This window comes from Elgaria multicarinata, chromosome 3, assembly GCF_023053635.1.
Source record: "Elgaria multicarinata webbii isolate HBS135686 ecotype San Diego chromosome 3, rElgMul1.1.pri, whole genome shotgun sequence".
In the NCBI taxonomy this organism is placed as follows: domain Eukaryota; kingdom Metazoa; phylum Chordata; class Lepidosauria; order Squamata; family Anguidae; genus Elgaria; species Elgaria multicarinata.
This window is the reverse complement of record NC_086173.1, coordinates 36,830,135-36,853,184: the sequence shown is the minus strand read 5'-3', so window position 1 is coordinate 36,853,184 and position 23,050 is coordinate 36,830,135. Positions and strand designations below refer to the sequence as shown.

The following is a 23,050-nucleotide window of genomic DNA, read 5'->3' as shown; positions in this document are numbered from 1 at the left end:
TTTTATCATCTGCTGCTGTTTATTTGGTGTTGCAATGTATAGTGAGTTTTGTTTTAAATTGTTTTAAGTTGCAAAATGTATGGCGTTTTGTTTTAGCAATTTTGAGCTCCTGGGAGACAACACTGATAAATGCTTTAACATAGTATGTGTGTGTGTGTGTATGTATGTATATATGTGTGTGTGTGTATGTATGTGTGTGTGTGTGTGTGTGTGTGTGTGTGTGTGTATGTGGGACCCCCAAAGCAGTTAGCAGTAATTTAAACAAAATAATCAGCTAGCAGCCACTTTAAAACAAATAAAATAATCTTGAAATTACAGGACTAAAGAAAAGCAAGACCAGGGTAACAAAACACACTCAGAAACAGCTGACAAACAAAGAGGGGACTTAATTTCAACTAAGCTCCATAAATAAAGTACACTAAAAAAAACCCAGTCTTAAGTAGACCTTGAGCAATCAATGGAAGGAAATAAATGATCCTCTCAAGGCAAACTGCTCCACAGTCTGGGAGCGCTGCACGCGGTGTGTGTCCTATATATCCATTAGCTACACACTTCTGGTAGCAGTGGGAGATGGACCGAGGCCTCCCTAAAGACTTCAGTGGATAGCCAGGATCATAGGACTGTGCTTTTAATTACCAGGTCCTAAACTAGGGTGACCATATGAAAAAGAGGACAGGGTTCCTGTATCTTTAACAGTTGTATAGAAAAGGGAATTTCAGCAGGTGGCATTTGTCTGCATGCAGCACCTGGTGAAATTCCCTCTTCATCACAACAGTTAAAGCTGCAGGAGCCCTGCCCTCTTTTGTATCTGGTCACACTAGGCAGGGCTGTTGTGTTGAAGAGGGAATTTCACCAGGGGCTGCATGCATACAAATGACACCTGCTGAAATTCCCTTTACCACACATGATGACCAATTATGCAGGGTAAACTGGCAAAAACGAGCAAGGCTTTTATGGGGACTTGCCATTCAATCAGGCTTACAAATGTAAGGAGCATTTCCAAACCGTGCAAAGCCAATTTTGGGGTGACCTGCTAGAAGGGAAAATAATGACGCTTATTAACACCAGTAGTCATGACACAGGACTGCCCTTAAAGCCTTGCTGTTCAAGCCTATGCATGTCTGCTTGGAAGTAAATCCTATTGATTATAACGGGACTTACTCCACGTAAGTGTTATAGGATTTCAACCCTGTTCCCCATCTCTTTTATTCTTCCTTTCTTTCTCAGAATCTTAGTTGTGAAGGGAAGACTAGAACAAAACATTACAAAATACTTCAAAGCAAATTCTTATTTTTAAAAACTTAGCAACGTGGTCTGCAATTAAAAAATGTGCTCAATGTGCAAATGTGTCACATTTGTGCAATGGATTCCAGTTACTCAAGCTGAGGTTTTTTTAAAAGTGCAGGAGTCACGTGCCGCCACATACCATAGTGTTCGCTGGGTCTTCACAAAATTATTGGGCTCAGAGTAAAAGGAATCTGAGTCCCACCAGCAATCTTTGTAAAGTTGAAAAGAAGTTTGGACCACTTTCAGCATTCATTGTTATACAGGCTGGCTCACAGGCTGATGGGGACTGGAGTCCAACAACATATGGAAGACCACAGGTTTCTCCGCCATGTTATAGAGGTTAAAACCCTTGCCAATTTTGCTTTTGAAATTTGCCTTTGAAATCTGACAGCATGGCTGGTTGGGGAGCACTGGGAGTTACTGTCTAAACATGCATAGGATTGGACCCTAAATCTTAATTCTTATGAATGAATATTAAGACAATAATGTTAAATATGAATGTCAATTTTCAGTACTTTTTACATCTTGCCTTTTTTCTTAAATCTCTAAAAGCCCTAGATAATTAGCAATGTCGAGATGGGGGATAACATTTAAGAGAAAACATGATTTTGAAACATTTTGTTAGCAAGCTGAACTAAGAAAATTTGCTTGAAATCTCCCCGCGCTCCCAGCCCCAAATTTACTTTCTCTTTAATCCCTTGCTAAGTTCAAGAGCTGTTAAGTAGCTTCTCTGAGAAAGAGTTCTTGGCTTCAGTCCTGAACCATTCTGGAGGGAGCTGGTTGCCTTCTCTTGTGGGACCTGTTGCCGAGAAACAACCTTGAAGGCCAAGTGTGTGTCTTTGTCATGCAGGAATAGAAGCAGGTGAGGCAGCAGAGTGAGACAGCTGGAGTAAACTGCTGTGAGAAATCAATGTTAGGATGGGCATGTTTTGACAATGAGGATGTTTATCTGAACTATTTTAGTGTGTGTGTGTGTGTGTTTATACTATATATTTCATCTTCTGTGATTCTGCCCACACATGGAATTCCAGGCAGAATCATCTGTGTATGACAGAACTTGAATGGAGCTCTTGCTTATTTTTTTAAAAAATACATAAATAGGTTTCTAGTCCTCATTACTGATGAAACTCCTTTAATGTAAATTTAACAATGGTTTGCAAAACTAAGATCTATTCACTGCAGGTGAGCTATTTTACGGTGGGGGGAGGGGGAGGAGATACATTTATACTATATATTTCATCTTGACAATTCGTTGTGACAATTAGGGGGTAGGGTGACCATATGAAAAGGAGGACAGGGCTCCTGTATCTTTAACAGTTGTATTGAAAAGGAAATTTCAGTAGGTATCATTTGTATATATGGGGAACCTGGTGAAATTTCCTCTTCATCACAACAGTTAAAAGCTGCAGTTGCCCTGCCCTCTTTTAAATCTGGTCACTCTAGTATAGCTCCTGCACCTTTAATTGTGGTGATGAAGAGGGAATTTCACCAGGTTCTCCATATATACAAATGACACCTGCTGAAATTCCCTTTTCTATGCAACTGTTAAAGATACAGGAGCCCTGTCCTCCTTTTCATATGGTCACCCTATTAGGGGGCAGCCTCCATGGCCACAAAACAAGCAAGGAGGTCATGTGCACCAGTCTTAGGTGAGAGACGTTTGGGTCAGAAAATATAAATGATGTAAATTAAGCAAATTAGTATAACTCAGGCTATCACAGCCATTGCTCTACCATAGAATCCAGACTATTTTGGCAAGGAAGGAAGGAGCTTTACCAGCAATGATGCATGTATAATGAGCCATGATATGGTAGAGCAATGATAACGAGTATAAGCTATGAACTGGCAATTCCTTGGTGCAAAGCTCAGCCACGAACTCATTGGCCTTAGCCTCAACTTCAGGCCTTAATATGGGTGTGTGTGTGATAATATTGGCCTACCCTACAAGGCTGTTGAGAGGGTAACTGAGATCACATATGTGAAGTGCTCTGAGCACTTAGGGGAAGAATGTATTAAGTAAGTCAGATACTGTGCCTTAAAAACAGAGCACATAAATCTACCAGAACATATTAGTGTACAAGTTCACTGAAATAAATGGGAGGCACACAAGAACACACCTGCTCAGCCCTGTGAGTGTGCTTGCTGAAGGGTGTATGTCGTGTAGCAGGTACATGTATTAAGGGCCTTCTTATTTGTGCAGTATCAACAGTAGCACAATGGAACAATGAACTTTACTGGCATTCCCATTTTTCCTTTGTTCTGGTTTTTTTGTTTTGTTTTTAAGCGTGTGTGTGTTGTGTTTTAACAAACATCACGGCTGGGTCTCTTTACTCAAGCTGAGTTAATTTAAATACAGGTGTTGCCGTTGAAATTTCTTTCTATCCAGTGCAGGAGTGAGGAGGTGTTTGCTACAACTGGGGCCTCTGCTAAGTACTGTTCTACACAAGAGAGCCGAGGGTTTTCCTGCTGAGTTAAACTACTGCCTTTAGAAGAGCAAAATAACCGTTTTTAATACTACGACAGGCTCCCCCTTCTCCAGACAGCTGAAACTTCAGCGCAACCTTTACAGGGTGAGTTTCTGCTGGGAGGATGGAGCACTGGAGACTTCCAGTAGCTTTGTAATAACCTGTTTAAAAAGTGTACAGGCTGAGCAGGCTTTGAGTGCAGAAGCAAAGCCACACGAGCACGACTAGTCCCGAAGTGGCATCATCAGTTCAACACCTCCAAATCAGGTCTCAGACAGTTTGCCGAATCCAAAACTGCTCCTGTTCAACTCTTCTCAGTTCCCCACACAGGTTCCAACTGGGCAACCAACCTTCAGCCCCCTCCCACAATGCAGGTAGACGTAACTCAAAGGCTGCGTTCGGACAACATAATAGTCAATGGTGGGTTAATAGTCATCTCCAGGGTTGATTATAGAGGGGGTACTCCCCACACAACATGTTCCTACACAACTGTGGAGTGGTTGGGACTGGCGTTGAGTGGACTAATAGGTAGGCTGACCATATGAAAAGGAGGACAGGGCTCCTGTATCTTTAACAGTTGTATTGAAAAGGGAATTTCAGCAGGTGTCATTTGTATATATGGAAAACCTGGTGAAATTCCCTCTTCATCACAACAGTTAAAGCTGCAGGAGCTATGCTAGAGTGACCCCATACAAAAGAGGGCAGGGCTCCTGCAGCTTTAACTGTTGTGATGAAGAGGGAATTTCACCCGGTTCTGCCTGCATACAAACAACACCTGCTGAAATTCCCTTTTCCATACAACTGTTAAAGATGCAGGAGCCCTGTCCTCCTTTCCATATGGTCACCCTAAGCTGTTAAAAGCACAGGGCCAGTGTGTAAGGGGCAATGCTATGGTTAAATGATTAGGCTCAATGTAAATGTGATTAGCAAATGTACTAATTTATGTAATAAAAAATACTGTAAAATGATTAGGCCTAGCTTGCTTGTAGTGTAGCAATCCAGATACGGCCTGTAACATTTGAGAATTCCTCTTCAGATCAACCTGAGGGTATCTCCTTGCTAGCCTTGGCTATTCCTGAAATATTCTGTGAGACCACACTTTCGAAGTTGCAGTGGCCCACATGGGGTGCCGCCTCCATGGAGTGATGCAACCTCCTCCATTTTAAGGCTGCAAGGTTTGAGTCAGTTTGGGTGAGTTTGTTCTCTCTCCCCTCCCAAATCCGTTTCTGTACTCTTTCAAAATATCAGGACCAGATTTAAAATAACAGGAACAGCTCTGAGTGGATCCAGGGAACGTTTTACCTGCACAGGCAAAACTAAAACCAAACCAACAGCCCACCCACCCCCCGAAACAAACTTACAACTCTACAGGTTGCCTGTTCCTTTAAGGGAGAGCCGCCGGGTGTGTCTTAAGTAGCTATGGTAACTTCCAAGTTGAGGATGCTGTGCGATGCCGTGGTGGAGTCGGGGTGGCTGAAATCGACGGAGGCTGGCCCAGGAGGGGAGCTCGGCAGGGGCCGCCGCCGCGTTGCGAGCCCTCGAGGAAGCGCTGGCTGAGGAGCGGCCCAGGTCACGCCGATGACAAAGCCGAGTAACTTTCGGCTCAGGGACGGGTTCGGGAGTTGCACGAGGAGCAGCAGCGGCGGCGGCAGGAGGAGGATCGCGACGGCGGCTCTGCGCTGAAAGCGGCAGCGCCTGGAATTATGCCCCGGGCGCCCGAAGCTTGCTGGCGATCGCGGCGAGGGGCGCTTTCTGGGACTTGCGGTCGGAGTTGCGAAGGGGAAGAGCTGCGAGTCGCGCTAAGGCGATGTGGCCGCCGCCGCTCCGGGGCGCGCCGACGGATTCCAGACGGCGGGGACGCCAGGCGAGGGCTGGCCGGGAGAAAGCCCTGAGCCGCCCCGGCTCAGGGCATGGGGACCTCTCCTAAGCAGCAGGCGGCGGCGGGCGTGGGGAGCTCCCAGTGGGGTTCGCAAGACCGCGAGCCGCGCTTTCTTCTGGCCGCTGCGAGGGCTCGGCGCTTCACGTCGGACTTCCCGCCAGGCCGCGCCAAGGCTTCCCCCTCCCGCGAACGAGGGAGCCGGCGACGCTGGTGCTCTTTGGGAGGGCGGCGGAGCGGTGGGGGGCTCCAATTTTCTTGGCTGCCGTCTGGGTACCCGCGAGATCCGGAGGACGTGGCAGCGGCAGCTTTGGCACTAACCCCCACCGCGCCACCCATGTGAAGTGGGAGTAGGTGGTGGGTGGATAGATCCCCCGCTTCCCTGACTTGAGACCAGCTGCCTCCTCCTGCCTCCCCCCCCCCCACCGAAGACTTCTAGAGTTCTTTTTCCACCCGCCACTGGACGATGGATAGGTCCTCGAGCAAGTCCTAAAATGCCGGTAATGAGGGGCCTCCTGGCTCCCCAAAACACCTTCCTGGATACCATAGCAACCCGCTTTGATGGCACGCGTGAGTTGGCTTCCCACTCTTCCCCCCCCCCCCCCCCAGTCCTCCCTCTTTCACCTTGTTGTCTGGGCCTCCACAAGAAAGATCGACGGGGTGTTTGTCTGCAGAGGCGCTCGCTGCCTCCCCCCTCCAGCTTCTAACATCTCTCTCCTACAATTGTCTACTGCAGTCTTCCCCAGCCTGGGGCTTTCCAGATGTGTTGGACTACAGCTCCCTCATTCCCAGCCAATAGGGCCACAGGTCAGGGATGGTGGGAGTTGTAGTCAAAAACATCTGTAGAACCCGAGGTTGGGGGAGGCTGATCTTCTGCATCCGTGGAAAATGAGCACCCCACGCCCCCCAACCATCCCCTCATCACTCCATCTGCCACAGTTGAATTCCTGTGGTCTTTTAGCAGCTAAAATGGGCTTCTCAAGGTGGTGACCTACTTCAAATGTGACATAATTTGTACATGGAAAGTGATTCTTCTAGGTAGGGAATTGCCATAGCACCTTGTGTGCTTATGGCATGCGCGTGCTAATGGGCAGCTGCTGGGAATCTGCAAAAAATGGAGGCTTCCCAGAGCATAATGCACACACATGTGCATTGGTCACAGGTGATCATCCACATATGGGTTCTTGGGTGGTCTACAAATTCAGTCCAATTATCTCCCCAAATCTTCTGCCCCCCCAAAAAAAACCCTTATAGGACAGGAAGGCTCTTTTGATGTCTTACAACTAGAGGTTGTCAGGAACAGACCCTGAGAGGGCTGTTGTACTGTTTAAGAAGGGAGAATTTTACCAGGTGCAGCTTTTCCCCACTGTTGTAGCATTGGAGCTAAGGAGAGCTACACATGACTTCTGTGGCAAGTTCAGCAGTCCTCGGAGCCTGCACCTGGCAGTCCAAGTGATCAGATATCACAAAGAACTTTCCTGGCCCAACAGCAAAGGAGCTGTCTCAGAATTTGTGTCTGGCATCCCTAAGGATAACCCTGGAGTAAACCCTCCCCCTCTCTTTGCCGTTCTATGTATATACTTTAAATTAAAATATAGTGTGTGTGAATGTGACACAAGTGTTTGCAAGCGTGTGCATCTTCGGGTACATTCCTCAAAGCAACATAATTGATGATTGCTGCCTGCTGGGTGTACACTTCCATGTCAAACTTGTGGTTTGTGTGATATGTGAGATAGACCTCAGATATCTTGCATGTACCCTGTGTAAATGTGGTGACTGAGTGCCTGCCAAAACATGCACCGTACAGGCCGTAGCTCCCTAGGTTTGTCATCTGTATAATGTGTGAAACTGGACTTTGGATGGACTAGAAGTTCAAGTGATGTCTCTACCATAGAGTTTCTTGTATGGAGACAGAGTAATCTGTACTGTTGAGCAAGGATTATCTATATGATGTTTATCTCAACTTTCCTCCAAGTTCAGGATGGCTGGCATACATACTTCTCCTATCCTCACAATGATCTTGTGAGAGAGCTGGCTGAGAGAAGGTAACTTCACAGCTGAGTGGGGATTTGAACTGGTTTCTCTCCAGTCCATGTCTAGCATTTTGGGTGCTACACCACACTGGCTGTCAAAACAATGTTCCAAAATACGCTAATGATTCAGATAGCTATGTTCAGCATGGATTGTTTGAATGTGTGGGGGCTTGATGAGGAACAGGGGATCCTTATAAAGGAGGGAGTTATATGGTGCTCCTACCTTTGGTAAACCCTGAAGAACTGCTGCCAGTCAGTGTTGACAATACTGGGCTAGATAGACTAAGGGCTCCAACCCGACCCCTCTAATTTGAGCACAGAAAAGATGGCTCAGCAAGCATACCACAAGGAAGCAAAACCACCCAGAATGAAGGGCTTAGCTGCATCACCTTTGCAGGGAGACTTTTTCACCACCCCAAAGTTAGATTTGTGGTTTTTTGTTTTATCTCTGTCACTTAAGCTTGAATCAGCATTGGGCCTCTGGATCTGTTCATCATTTGGCACCTCATGATGGAATGGATCCAGGATCTTCTTTCTGTGGTCAGAAAAGCTTCTCCCCTCACGAAGGGTGTCTCTTCCTAATTTGGGGGGATCCATCCTTCCACCACCCCCACTAACCATTTAGTAACATTCCCCAAGCCTCTGTGTAGCATTTTCATGGGTCTGGGGGAGGAGGGGGTGGGGAAGTCAGCTTCCACCAGTTCCACAGGCCTAAAACTGTATCCAACCCAATGTCCATTCATAGCTAAGCTCGAGCCTAAAGGCTATTTTTTTTTTTTACAAAATTCCCTGATAGAAGCCATGTCTGTTGTGTGCATGTGTAAGGAATAACATGTCACTTGGATTTATACGGTCCCATATGTTACTAGGGTGACACTATGAAAAGGAAGACAGGGCTCCGGTATCTTTAACAGTTGTATTGAAAAGGGAAATTCAGCAGGTGTCATTTGTATATATGGACAACCTGGTGAAATTCCCTTTACATCACAAGAGTTAAAGCTGCAGGAGCTATTGTAGAGTGACAAGATACAAAAGAAGGCAGGGCTCCTGCAGCTTTAACTGTTGTGATGAAGAGGGAATTTCACCAGGTGCTGCATACATACAAAGGACACCTGCTGAAATTTCTATACAACTGTTAAAGATGCAGGAGCCCTGTTCTCCTTTCCATAGGGTCACCCTAGCATGGATGGAGTTTTCGCCACTCCAGCCCACCCTAGGAACTTGTGCTCGGCTATGATTTCCCAATGTGTGTGGCTTCTTAGTTCAGAACAATATGTGCGTATGATCATTCCATGTGCCCATTTTTATGCCACTTGCATGTTATTTCTGATACGAAAGTGCCCTTCTGCATAGGAGTTGTGCAATGTGTGAAGAACTGCTCCCAGTGATTCAACATGTAGCAAATATATTATTTGTTGATTTATTTTTGAAAAGTGTTTTAGCCTCCCTTTATGGCAATGAACAGGCTGGCTATGCTCTGGTTCAAACCAGGTTGGTGGAAGAAAGGGGAGGAGAGCTGCCAGTGGTTGAAAATACTTTCCCCACCACACACAATCCCCCCTCCAGCTTATTTTCTTCATTCCCCCCACTGTGCCTCCATCTGATCTTTCCCTGCAGGAGAAGCAAGATTTTATTTCTTGCGAGATCCAAATGTCAGGAGGACTAGAGGAGGGGGGAAACACAGCCACTTGTAATACTTTCCCAATCCCCTGTCTTTTGTATGGATGGGTTTCTTCTCTTTGGAGCGAGCCAATTCCACAGGGGGTTGTTCTGAATACATGAAAGGTCCATCTTTAGGGAAAGAGACTTAAAGTCCAGGCAAGGCGAAGGACAACATAGCAATTCCCTGTGCCCTATTCCACCTACAGAAGCCAAAGGGACTGGCAGTTGAATTTTTCTTTGACACCAATGATGGGACACATCATTGGGACACATCTTCCACCAATTTGAATGGCTTTAAAAGGGGGTTAGAAAAATTCCTGGAGGAGAAGGCTATCAATGTACTAGTCCAGATGGATGTGTGCAGGGGCAGTAAGCCTATCAATGCCAATTGCTGGGGAACATGGGTGGGAAGGTGCAGTTGCACTCATGTCCTGCTTGTGGTCTTTCCATAGGCAGCTGGTATGAACAGCTGAACTAGATCGACCCTTGGTTCCAATCCAGCAGGGCTCACGTTCACCACACCTGAGGGCAACAGGCTAGCTTAGGGGGGGTGCAGGACAGGTTGCATGGAACACACAGCTCTAACTGCAGCAGAGAAAAATGGCTAGGGGGATGCTGCTGCACCAAGAATCTGCCAACTGAGGCAACCACCTCAGTCTGCCTAATAGTAGGACCGGCCCCAAATCTAGGAACAGGATCTCTCTAATAGATGGTCATTTGATAGGGATGTGGCTTGAAGGGAAGGAAATAACTCACTCTGCCTTTCAGAAAAGTCCTTGGTGTGGGTTGGTTTTTGTTTGTTTATTATGGTGGAGGGCCTGCTATCTGCTGGGGTGTGTGTGTGTGTGTCTGGAATAAGATGGTCCAAGTGAGGTGAGCCTCTGCGTTCCCTACAGAGTTTTCAGTACCTCTTGGCATCTTTTATATTTCGTAGTGCCTGAGAGATCATTTATTGTCATTGTGTCTTATCTTAAGTTTGTATGTATGTACACATTGTATGATTTAGTTGGTTTTACTGCAAAGTCTATCAGAGTTCAACATAACCCAGCCAATGATACCCATACCAAATAGCTAGGCAATTTGTATATTTGTTGCCTGAATACTGTTTGCATAATACACACACAGAGTGAATTTGGGTAACTAGGAGATCATGACGATCAGCTTTGCATAATAGAGACTCAACTGAATGAAAAGAATCAGCAGCAAGATATTTTTTAAATAGCATCATCCAAACTTCAGTGAGGTTTGGGAGCTTTTGAGTTACACAATACTCTTTCCCAAAATACTGAATCTTGGGAAGCGCTCTGGGTAACCTGTAAGTTCTCATACTGCACCATGACTTTTGATTGGTCCAAATAGTAAAGGCATATAGATGTGCAATTCTTTCTCTCTCTCTCTCTCTCTCTCTCTCCATTATCTCTATTGTCTTCCCTCTATACTTTCCTACAAAAAGCCATTGTGTTCATAACCCAGTTGAGCCCAGGTGTCTCTAGATAAATATCGTTATTTCGTAAGGTCTTCCATACGGCAGTAAGCTGGGTGGGTTTAGCTGAGGCACTCTGTGGTTACTGTATTTTGGAAAAGGTTTCAATAAACAATCATTATAAAGAAGTGAGGGCCCAATCCATAAACTCCATAGAAACTAACCTTGTTCTTGTGCAGTGCCTATTCGTTTCAATGGAGCTTGTGCAGTAGAACTTCCCAGCGGAGTGTGCTCTATAGGTCAGATATACTTATTTATTTTGAATGTTTTTATATCAGATTTCAGGGCAGTGTACAGATATGCTTGTTTTCCACTCTTCTTTTCCAATAAAGGTGTTGTCCTCCTCCTGACATTATTTTGCTGTCCCTAAATAACCCTAATGCAGTTCCTCAAGCCCTCTTCCCCTTCCTCCCTGCACTCTCAGGCACAAATTCCCCTTTGTGCTCTCAGTCCCAGAGAGCTTCTCATTGTGTCAAGGGAGCCACCACTACTACTACCCTGTTTCCCCGAAAGTAAGACATCCCCCGAAAATAAGACCTACTTCCAGTTTTGCCTCTCGCTGTAATATAAGGCATCCCCCCGAAAATAAGACCTTTTTTTTTGTTCAACAATAAATGTGTACCGTATTCTTCTTCATGGAAAAATAAGACATCCCCTGAAAATAAGACCTAGCGCATCTTTGGGAGCAAAAATTAATATAAGACACTGTCTTATTTTCGGGGAAACAGGGTATGTAGGAGAACCTTCCCCAACCTGGCACCCTCCAGATGGGTTGGACTGCAGCTTCCATCATTCCCAGGCAGCATGACCAGCCATGCTGGCTGGGGATGATAAAGGTTGCAGTCAAACCCACCCAGAGGGCCCCAGGTTGGGGAAGGCAGCCCAAAGGGATCTATTGCTTTAGCTGCCTCCAAGACCACATACGAACAGGACAGTCAGATCAACGGCATGTTGTCCAACTGCAGCCAAGGCCGGTCTTACCCTGAGCCAAAAGGGAGGATTTACCATTGGCCCACCGGAAGTTGTTGATCTGCAAATCCCATCAGCCCTAGCCAGGTGAGGGATGATGGGAATTATAGTCCGACAACATCTGAAGAGAAGCATCCAAAACCTATGGGTTCATTTCTCAGGGAAGCAGAGCGGGAGTCAAGCAGATCAGTACATCGCCCTGAAATCTGGTATGATTTTGGACCAGATCTCTGGGAATGCAGTTTGCTCAGGATTACGGGGATGTGAAAGCAAGAGAACATTTCTATAGCTGGAAGTTTTTGATTGAACAGTCTGCATAAGTCAAGGGTGGGAGCAATAGGGAGTTTCTATATCCTTGGATTAGAAGTAAATCATGAGTTATTTTTTCTGATATTGCCACTGACCATATATTTTGGTACCATGCCGATAAGTTCAAATTGTCCAGTTTTTCCCACTGCTGTGTAATTGTCTGGCGAGCAGCAGTTAATAAAAATAATAATAAATCTTTACATTTCAAAGTTTCTATATTACCTTAGTTAGGGTGACCATATGAAAAGGAGGACAGGGCTCCTGTATCTTTAACAGTTGTATTGAAAAGGGAATTTCAGTGGGTGTCATTTGTATATATGGAGAACCTGGTGAAATTCCCTCTTCATCACCACAGTTAAAGCTGCAGGAGCTATACTAGAGTGACCAGATTTAAAAGAGGGCAGGGCACCTGCAGCTTTAACTGTTGTGATGAAGAGGAAATGTCACCAGGTTCTCCATATATACAAATGACACCTGCTGAAATTCCCTTTTCAATACAACTGTTAAAGATACAGGAGCCCTGCCCTCCTTTTTATATGGTCACCCTAGCAGGTGTCCAATCATGCATACCCAAGACACTGACCCTGTCCAGTAGCAAGGGAAGGAAGAGGATATTTCCAAAAAGAAGAAGAAAAGAAAATGGTGGATTAATTGAGCGTAGTTTGGTGGTGGAACATCTGTTTTGCATGCAACTTGTTCTAGGTCTAGTTTGTGACATCCTCATCTAAAGGCTCTCAGTGTTAGGATGACCATATGGAAAGGAGGACAGGGCTCTTGTATCTTTAACTGTTGTATGGAAAAGGGAATTTCTGCAGGTGTCATTTGTATGTTTGCAGCACCTGGTGAAATTCCCTCTTTATCACAACAGTTAAAGCTGCAGGAGCCTGCCCTATTGACCAGATGCCCTCGCCCCCGCCCCCACCCAGCCTTCTTGAGCGCAGGAAGGTAATTCTAGGACAGGGCAAGGAAGAAAGTAGACCTCTAGATGTTTTGAACTTCATCTTCCAGCATTCCTGACCGTTATGCCTGTTGGCAGAGGCTTCCGGGAGTCGAAGTCCAAAAATCTGGAGATCATTTTCTGCCCACCTCTGTTTTAGAGGCTCTAGATTACTGAGCTCAGTACCAGTTTGTGGAGCACATTTGCTTGTGGGTTGTAGAGTACCAGCAGGTTCTTTCCTTTCTTTGTTCCTCCCTGCAAAAGCAACATGGACACATACTTCTCTTTGGAGAAATATGTTCAGAACTTCTGTTCCCCTGGGTAGGGACTGACCTTGCAGGATAGGTAGATTTCCCCCCACTGTCCTCTTATCTTTCATTATCAGTACTTTCTCAAAGTTGTACATAGCAAACTAAACCTTTCCCCCTCTGCCTCTTCTCTCCACTCGACTTCCCTTGTGTGCCTTGTCTTTTTAATTTTAATCTGTACTTTCTGGAACAGAGCAGGGTAGCAGACTTTGTATAAAGGAGCTCCGTTGACCTGTCTCAATCTGGAAATAGGCGCTTCTGCTTGTTTTGGGGGTTTCCTAAAGAAAGTGTTAAATCCCAGCTCTGCAAGTGGTGGGTGCTGGTTGCTGAACGGAATCTGTGGTAGGCCCTGCTTGTGGAGCAGCCCAATTGGATTCTGCACAATGTTTGTCTGAAAAGTGGGATAAATGTATACTTAAGGGGTAAGCAACATGCAGTCCCCCTCCTTTTCTGTGCCCCCCCCCCATTATGGAACCTTTAAAAGTACATGTTTAGCTTATAAACCGCCCAGAGAGCTTCAGCTATTGGGTGGTATAGAAATGCAATAAATAAATAAATAAATAAATAAATAAATTTGATTTCAAGCTAAATTTCCCCTTTCTAAGGTTCTGTAGCAGTTTCATGTCAAAATTGGTTGACAAAGTGCCATTTATTTATTTATTTATTTATTGCCAGGACATGGTGGAAGCAGGAATGTGGTTCATAGAGGTTAGGGATGGGAAAGTTGCCCCCTGACTCCCCAAATTTGCCCACCTGGTATAACAAAATAAATAACATTTATAATGTACTTCATGATCCCAGCAGGTAACTCAAAGCAGCATATCGAATGCAATTCCACATGCAAACAAAACATGATTAAAATCCACAGTGGGAAAAGAAATGACTCCATAAATAAGAAATAAGCCAATTAAAATAATAGTTAAAGGACAATGCATAAAACAGCAGAACAGAGCCACCACCTCAGCCTATTTACTCCAAAGGTCTGAAATAGTCATGCCTAAATCACTCATCCAAAAACTTGGGGGAAAAACAGGCTACAATGAGAGGGCCACCACAGAAAAGGCCCTCTTATAACTGTTCTTTGAGGCTACACAAAAATAAGGAATGGGTATGTTTGAGCAGAAGGGCTTATGCAGATATATTTTGGGAGGCTGCTTTTAGCAAAGCTGGCTAAGCTGGGATTTGAATGTAGAGTTTCCATGATCTAAATTCACTGGACCCTTATTCTCTGATCCAGCAGGGCTCTTCTTGTGTCCTTGTAATAAACTTAGCAGAGAACATTATGGTGATGGACAGTAGCTTAGATGGCATTGAAAAATAGGGGTCGGGATGGTTAGACAAAGTCATAGAGTCATGAAAGCTTAGTGAAGCCTCCATGTTCAAAGGCAGTATATCTCAAAGTACCAGTTGCTGTGGAACAAATGTTGGAGGAGGGCTATTATTGCCTCCATATCCTGCTTGTGGAGGTATCTGGTTGGTCACTGATCGAAATCGGATGCTGCCTCTGGCACGACCCTTCTTTTGTTCTTCCAGCTGCACTGCACTCTTTGTGTGTGCACTCTGTTGTTGTTTTTATACTGTTTTTATGTTTTTGATGGTTTTTAAATTTTGTATACTTTTTAAAGTTTACCATTTTTAACTGTTGTAAACCGCCCAGAGAGCTTCAGCTGTGGGGCGGTATATAAATGTAATAAATAAATAAATAAAATCTTTTCTTCCAAACTTCTTCCTTACTGATCTTTCCTGTAGGAGAACGGCAAATACAGGTGCATACAGGATTTGTGTGAAACAGCCAAAATCCCAGATTTTCACCTGTACATAGGGGTCCACATATAGGGCTGGCATCTATTTCCTGGGAGTGGCACCATGTACCTTTAAAAGCCATATGATATGGAGAAAGTGGGACATTTCCCAGCATGACGATGCAGTGCGGTGGAAAGCTGCACCTGTTGGATTTCTGCCTGCTCTAGTGCTGTTAAAAGCACAACCTCTTTGGGCAGGGAGGGGCGGGGCGGGGAGGTTGTAACCCTACTTGCATTCTGCTGGTGGCATCAAAAATAGCAATAATCCCTCCCTCCGCCACTTATACAATTTAAGCAGTTCCTAAAATAAAATAACAACAGCAACCTGACTCTCTTGCATTAAAATATCAGGCCACACCTCTGTAACATGTATCGTATTTAAATCAATTTGGGCATTTTAGCAGACAGGCCTTGAGGGGAACACATTTGCAAATGTCTCTAGGCTTGGAAGCGGCGGGTGGAGGGGGGGGACACAACGCCTGCATCAATCTATAAATAAATGATTCCTCCATGTAGTAGTTAGTAATATCACTGCAGTTCGGCTGCTGTGTAATTTGAACACTAACTGAGCCAATCTGGGCCCATCTCTCTCTTGCACCCCTTCCTGTTATTTTGAGTGCAATTAGAACTACAGGATGGTGACATGCACTCTGGCCGTTCTCTCCCTGATTTGAACAATGTAGCTTGTATCTAATGGTCTTTCTGGTTGCGGGGTTTTTTTGTGGTAAAGAAATAGTATTGAATGAGAAGGGCTCTAGCCTAACCTGTTGGTATATTTTTAAATCCTGGGAAGATCAGAGGTGGAAAAAATAAAAGTAACCAGAATCAGAGGCTTTCGGTTTTTCCTCCTGCTTTCCCCTCACATATCATTATTGCAAAGGTTAAATTTTCTGCTGGATGCAGAGTGATGACCCCTCATTAGCGACATTGCAAATCTGTTTCAGTTTTGAGATCAGCTGATATTCGCTCCCCTTTCCTTCCTCCTCATTGGATAAATTAGCCAGATTTTTTTGCAGCACTGAGAGTTAGAGAATAGCCACATCTCCCTTAAGGAGATAAACGGTGGCTGCTATATAAATATATGTGTGTGCGCACACTCAGCTATTACATAAAACTGATGGTATGTCCTACTGGGTTGAATGGGACTTACTTCCAGATAAGTGTGTAGAGGTTGCAGCCCAAATCAGTAGCAACTCCCATGCTCCCTTGTGCATTGTCCCAGAGGTAGGTTGACATTAAACCCTCAAAAATACAATGTGCAATTGATAGGCTTATCGTTGCTTAGGGATCATCTTTGTATGTTACGGTTTAATTCTTTAGTTGGCGTACCAAGAGGGTAAAAAGTGTGTTCGTCTCTAGATAGCTACAGAATACCTCTGAGCATTGACTGAAGATCTTCCTAGGAATACACGAGAGCCTACGTCATCTAGTGTGACATAAGGACCATGAGAGGTGGTGTAGAGTAATGGCTAAGAGACTGAGCTATGAATCAAGACGTCCCTGATTTGAATCTCAGTTTGAGCTCAATAAATGGGTTTAGGCAAGCCACTCACCCTGTCAACCTCTGCGCCCGACCCCCATCTGCAACGTGGAGGAGAATGAGAACACAAGAAGAGTCCTGCTGGATCATACTAAAGACCTACATATAGTCCAGCATATTGTTTGCAGAGTAGCTAACCAGATGTCAATGGGAACCCACAACAGGACATGAATCCAATAGCACTCTTCTGCTCAAATTCCCTTCTGGTACTGGAGGTAATACATAACCATTGATCGTCTTAACCTGCATTAATTGGTCTAATCCCCTTTTAAAGCTATCCAAGTTGGTGGCCATCACTACATCTTGTATAAATGAATACCATAGTTTAACTCTGTGCTGTGTGAAGAAGTCCTTCTTTTTATTTGTTCTGAATCACCTACCATTCAGTTTCCTTGGGTGACCCTGGGTTCTAGTATCATGAGAGACGGAAAAATGTCTACCTATCCACTTTTTCCACACCATGCATAATTTTATACACTAATATCTTGTTTCCATTACCATTTTTCTAAGCTAACCCCATCCCCACCCCAAACATTGTAATCTTTCCTCATTGGGGAGTGTCTCCAACCTCTTGATCATTTTGGTTTCCCTTTTTTGCACCTTTTCCAACTCTACAATAATCTTCTTGGGGTGTGTTGATCAGAATTGCACGCAGTATTCCAAGTGTTGTTATACTATAAGTTTATATAAGGGCACTATGATATTTGCAGGGTCCCCCACCCCCAATTTCTTCCTAATGATGCCCATCATGGAATTTGCCTTTTTCACAGAAGCTGCACACAGGGTTGACATTTTCATTGCGCTGTCCACTACAACCCCAAGATCTCTTTCTTAGTCCATTACTGCTAGTTCACATCTGATCGGTATATATGTGAAGCTAGAACTTTTTGTCCCAATGTTCATCATTGCTTACATTGAAATGTATTTGCTATTTTAATGCTCATTCCCCCTGGAGAGATCCTTTTGGAGCTCTTTACAATCCTACTGAACCATCTGGTCCTCGTGATTTTTTTGTTTTCAATTTTTCAGTGAGGTCTAGAACATCATCTCTTGTCTGCATTATTTGCCTCAGTGCCTCAGTATCAATTCAGGCACAGGGGTCTGATATATAACACACACACACACTAAAGACAGATTCAAATAATTTGTTCAGCTTCTCTGCAATCTCTTTATCCTTCTTCAGTACTCCTTTAACTCCATTGTCATCCAACAATATCAATTCCTGACAATATCAATTCAGGCACAGGGGTCTGTGATATATATATTTATATATATATACATACATACATACATACACAGAGAGAGAGAGAGAGAGTGAGTCGTGTGAAAAAGAAAGTACACTCTCTTGGAATTGTATGATTTTACATATCAGGACATAATAACAATCATCTGTTCCTTAGCAGGTCTAAAAATTAGGTAAATACAACCTCAGATGAAGAACAACACATGACATATTACACCGTGTCATGATTTATTTAACAGAAATAAAGCCAAAATGGAGAAGCCATGTGTGAAAAAGTAAGTACACCTTATGATTCAATAGCTTGTAGAACCACCTTTAGCAGCAGTAACTTGAAGTAATCGTTTTCTGTATGACTTTATCAGTCTCTCACATCGTTGTGGAGGAAATTTGGCCCACTCTTCTTTACAACGTTGCTTCAGTTCATTGAGGTTTGAGGGCATTTGTTTATGCACAGCTCTCTTAAGATCCTGCCACAGCATTTCAATCGGGTTGAGGTCTGGACTTTGACTGGGCCATTGCAACACCTTGATACTTTTCTTTTTCAGCCATTCTGTTGTAGATTTGCTGGTGTGCTTGGGATCATTGTCCTGTTGCATGACCCAATTTCAGCCAAGCTTTAGCTGTCGGACAGGTGGCCTCACATTTGACTCTAGAATACTTTGGTATACAGAGGAGTTCATGGTCGACTCAATGACTGCAGGGTTCCCAGGTCCTGTGGCTGCAAAACAAGCCCAAATCATCATCCCTCCACCACTGTGCTTGATAGTTGGTATGAGGTGTTTGCGCTGATATGCTGTGTTTGGTTTTTGCCAAACGTGGCGCTGTGCATTATGGCCAAACTTCTCCACTTTGGTCTCGTCTGTCCAAAGGACATTGTTCCAGAAGTCTTGCAGTTTGTTCAGATGCAACTTTGCAAACCTAAGCCCTGCTGCCACGTTCTTTTTAGAGAGAAGAGGCTTTCTCCTGGCAATCCTTCCAAACAAACCATACTTATTTACTCTTTTTCTAATTGTACTGTCATGAACTTTAACATTTAACATGCTCACTTAGGCCTGTAGAGTCTGAGGTGTAACTCTTGGGTTTTTTGCAATTTCTCTGAGCATTGCACGGTCTGACCTTGGGGTGATTTTGCTGGAATATCCTCTCCTGGGAAGATTGGCAACAGTCTTGAATGTTTTCCACTTTTGAATCATCTTTCTCACTGTAGAATGATGGACTTTAGATTGTTTGGAAATGGCCTTATAACCCTTCCCAGATTGATGGGCAGCAGCAATTTCTGATGTCTTTCCTCCTTGGCATTGTGTTAACACACACCTGAATGCTCCAGACCAGAAAACGGAAAAAACTTGGCTTTTATAGAGGTGGTCATACTTGCTGATGATCAATTAATCACGGGCATTTGATTAGCAGCACCTGTCTGCTACTTAGCATCTTAATTCCTATTGAAGCAGTAAAGGTGTACTTACTTTTTCACACATGGCTTCTCCATTTTGGCTTTATTTCTGTTAAATAAATCATGACACGGTGTAATATGTCATGTGTTGTTGTTCATCTGAGGTTGTATTTACCTAATTTTTAGACCTGCTAAGGAACAGATGATTGTTATTATGTCCTGATATGTAAAATCATACAATTCCAAGAGGGTGTACTTTCTTTTTCACACGACTGTATATACATATATATACACACACACATACATATACATACACACACACACACACACACACACTAAATACAGATTCAAATAATTCGTTCAGCTTCTCTGCAATCTCTTTATCCTTCTTCATTACTCCTTTAACTCTATTGTCATCCAACAGCCTCATTGTCTGGTTTCCTGTTAATGATATATTTGTTGGTCTGATGTGCTTCTTAAAATCCTTTTATGCATCCCTTGTTGCTTGTTTGTATTTTCTTTGTGTAGGCTTGTGTTTCTCTTTATTCTCCTTATTTGGGCAAGACCTTCTTTTCTGAAGGAAGCCTTCTTATCTCTAATAGCTTCCTTAACCTTGTCTGTTGAACATAGTGGTGGCCTCTTGGAATTGGTGCTACTTTTCTTGACCTGCTGTATACATTCTAGTTGAAGTTCAGTTGTGATGGTTTTGCATAACTCCCAGGCATTGTGGGAAGATTTGACTCTCTTGACTTTCTCTTTCAACTTCTTGACTTAACTTACAGCAGGACTACAATGAGATAGTGCATGTAAATCTCTTTGATCACTGGAAAGTACTATACAAGTGCCTACTATGCACGTGTACTTTAAGGAGCACATGTGCGCTCCCTCAGATCTGTGGGGGAAGCATTGCTCCATGCCCTCTCTCTTATGCAACTGAGAACTGTGAGGGCACGGAGCCATGCCTCCTCCAAACAGGTGCCCATACTCTGGAAACATTTGCCAATGGAAGCATGTCTGGCTCCTTCTCTGCCAGTTTTCTGGCGTTTTGTTATAACATGGCTAACTCTGGAATGTTTTTTATACCGGCTGATGGGAGGAGTTGTTGTTGTTGTCATTGTCATTGTTGTCATTTTCTCTACCTGAAATGTAGATTGAAATCACCTTGACTGTGTTTTTACTCATGGTGTGGTCCGTTTTTAAGATAGGCTTTAAATCCGTGTTGCGATTGTTTTAAGGTTTAATTGGTTTACCATTGTGATTTGCTGTTGTTGTTTTAGCATTGCTACCTTGCGAAGAAATGGCATGTATGTTTGAAATAAATACGCCCAATATTCCCCCTCCCCGATTTGGTTGCATGGTGCATAATAGTTTAATCCGCATGACATTGTCAGTTGCATCTAATGAATTGCTTCCCATTGCTGCTGCTGAAGTCTGGAGAGTGGGCCTGAGAGAGAGAGTGGGGAGGGGCCTTTTTGGTGGTGGCCTCCCAGCTTTGGAATGCTTCCCCTAAAGAAGCTTGCCTGGCCACCCACATTATTATCTTTTCAAAACCAGGATAAGAGTTCTTGTTCTTCTAGGCTTTTAAAGTTCTGTTCTTTTAGTACAGGGGTGGGCAACCGTGGGAGGTCTGGGGTCATTTTTGTTCTCCCCCCCCCCCATGGGCCACATTGTGGGAGGGGACAAAAAGAAAAGTAAAATGTGAACAAAATGCCAGTTTTCCCCTGACATTTTTTCAGCAAACCTCTCTGCAGCTCAGTAGTACTGAAAGAGCTGAAGAGGCTACAGAGCACTAAAATGGACAAATGTGTCTTGCAAACAATTTAAAAATTGTCAATTTTAGTACTCCATGGATTGCCATCTTTGTGTGTGCGTGTGTGTTTGAATCTAAAATGTTGGGGTGCGGTGGGGGCTGCATGTTGCTTGTGGGCTGAGTGTTGCCCACCCCTGTTTTAGTTCCTGTACTTTGCTTTTAGCGCCCGTATCTACTGGTTATTTGAGTTTTTGCAGCCTGTATGTGTTTTATTCTGCCATGTCAACTTGTGTTTATCTGTGTTTTTATGCTGTGCTGGATTACAATGATTTCTTGTGATTTTTATGGAATTGCTGTTATGTTTTGTGCAATGTTTTGTACATATTCCTAATTATGTTTTGTACAATGCCTAGAGGATTTATTTTTATGAAGCGTTTAATAAACAGAACTAACAAATCGTCAATAAAATTTGTTCTGGGACTGTAACGTTCCATTTTGGAGTTCTCCCAAGTCCCAAACCACATCACTGCCTAACTCCGACCTTTCAGTAATATCAGAGCAGCTAAACCAAAGGGCTCCAGAAAGGCTGTGCCAAAACCCACTGTGACATCAGAGCAGATCAGCTACTTGCTGCTGAGCGACACTTACAACACTCGGGCAGTTCACATACTGGCTAATTTGATGTATTCTTACCACAGCAGTTAGAGAAACTCTCTCTCTCTCTCTCTCTCTCTCTCTCTCTCTCTCTCTCTCTCTGTGTGTTAAGTATAAATATCCCCAGCAAAGTCACAGTGTGGGTGTATGCATGCACTTGTAGCATTGCGTGATTTGTGTGTAGAACTTTAGATCCAAATGTATGCAGAATATATTTCTACAGCAGGGGCGGAGAGCTAATTGCTTTTGTTCTCTTATTGTTGGTGGTTTTAATCGATGCTTCAGTTGCTACTGATATATTTACTTCAATGATGGTTAGCTGTTTTGAGGACCGTTTAGTCAGAGACTAGCACATAAAGGAAGACAAATATAACTAATAGTGTCATCCTGTGCATGGCTACTGGAAGGTAACTCCCATGGAGCTCCATGGGACTTATTGCCAGGTAAGTGTGTCTAGGATGCAGCCTGAATAAATATTATGGAATAGCAATATCAATACTGAATTTGCTTAATTTTCATGAAAGTCCTATTAAAATGAGTGAGGCTAATAAGAAGAGTGTTGTTGTATTTTGTTCAATGTATATCAAATCATTTTAAGTTGTTTGTTATTACTCTTATAAGAATACAAGAAGAGCCCTGCTGGATCAGGCCAAGGGTCCATCTAGTCCAGCACTCTGTTCACACAGTGGCTAACTAGCTGTCAACCAGGAACCCACAAGCAGGACATGAGTGCAACAGCACCCTCCTGCCTATGTTCCCCAGTAACTGGCATATATAGGCATACTACCTCTGATAGCAGAGGTAGCACATAGCCATCAGGACTAGTAGCCATCGATAGCCTTCTCTTCCAGCAATTTATCCAACCCCCTTTTAAAGCCATCCAAATCAGTGGCCATCACTAATCTTGTAGTAGTGAAGGGGAGTCCCTGAAGAACGGGGACCTCTTGTTCACAAATGGAAATGTCTTTCTACTCATGCACGCACACCAGGGGTGGGGAACTTATATTGGCCCAAGGGCTGAATTAGCTCCAGACAAGTGTGCTGGGGGCTGCAGGCCAGCAGTGGGTGGGGCTACTACTCACATGGACCCCAGTATGCTTCCCCCCAATGTTGACACACACTCCTACAGACATCCCTCCCCACACACACAGAGTGTCATGGACCAGGACTCTGACCGCTCATCTTCAGAGGATCGCAATTCCTTTGTCCTTCAAAGAGGCTCCAGAGTTAATGGTTCAACAAGATAACTTGGCCATAGAAAGGCATCTTCAGGCTTCACTTCCCCATGACCCAGTCCACCAGAAAGACCCCAAGCATTAGCTCTCCTGCCTCCAGAGGA

The 23,050-nt window shown here is 44.0% G+C and overlaps 1 protein-coding gene across 1 annotated transcript in view; it reads left to right on the top strand.

Moving 5' to 3' along the window:
* Positions 1-6,087: 6,087 nt before the first annotated feature.
* The window catches only part of KCNH3 (potassium voltage-gated channel subfamily H member 3), a 58,048-nt gene continuing 41,085 nt past the window's right edge, over positions 6,088-23,050 (top strand). Inside the window, exon 1 of the mRNA XM_063123169.1 lies at positions 6,088-6,198. Within this exon, the coding sequence (XP_062979239.1) occupies positions 6,123-6,198 (76 nt within the window). The 5' untranslated portion in view covers positions 6,088-6,122. The remainder of the gene's footprint in view (positions 6,199-23,050) is intronic.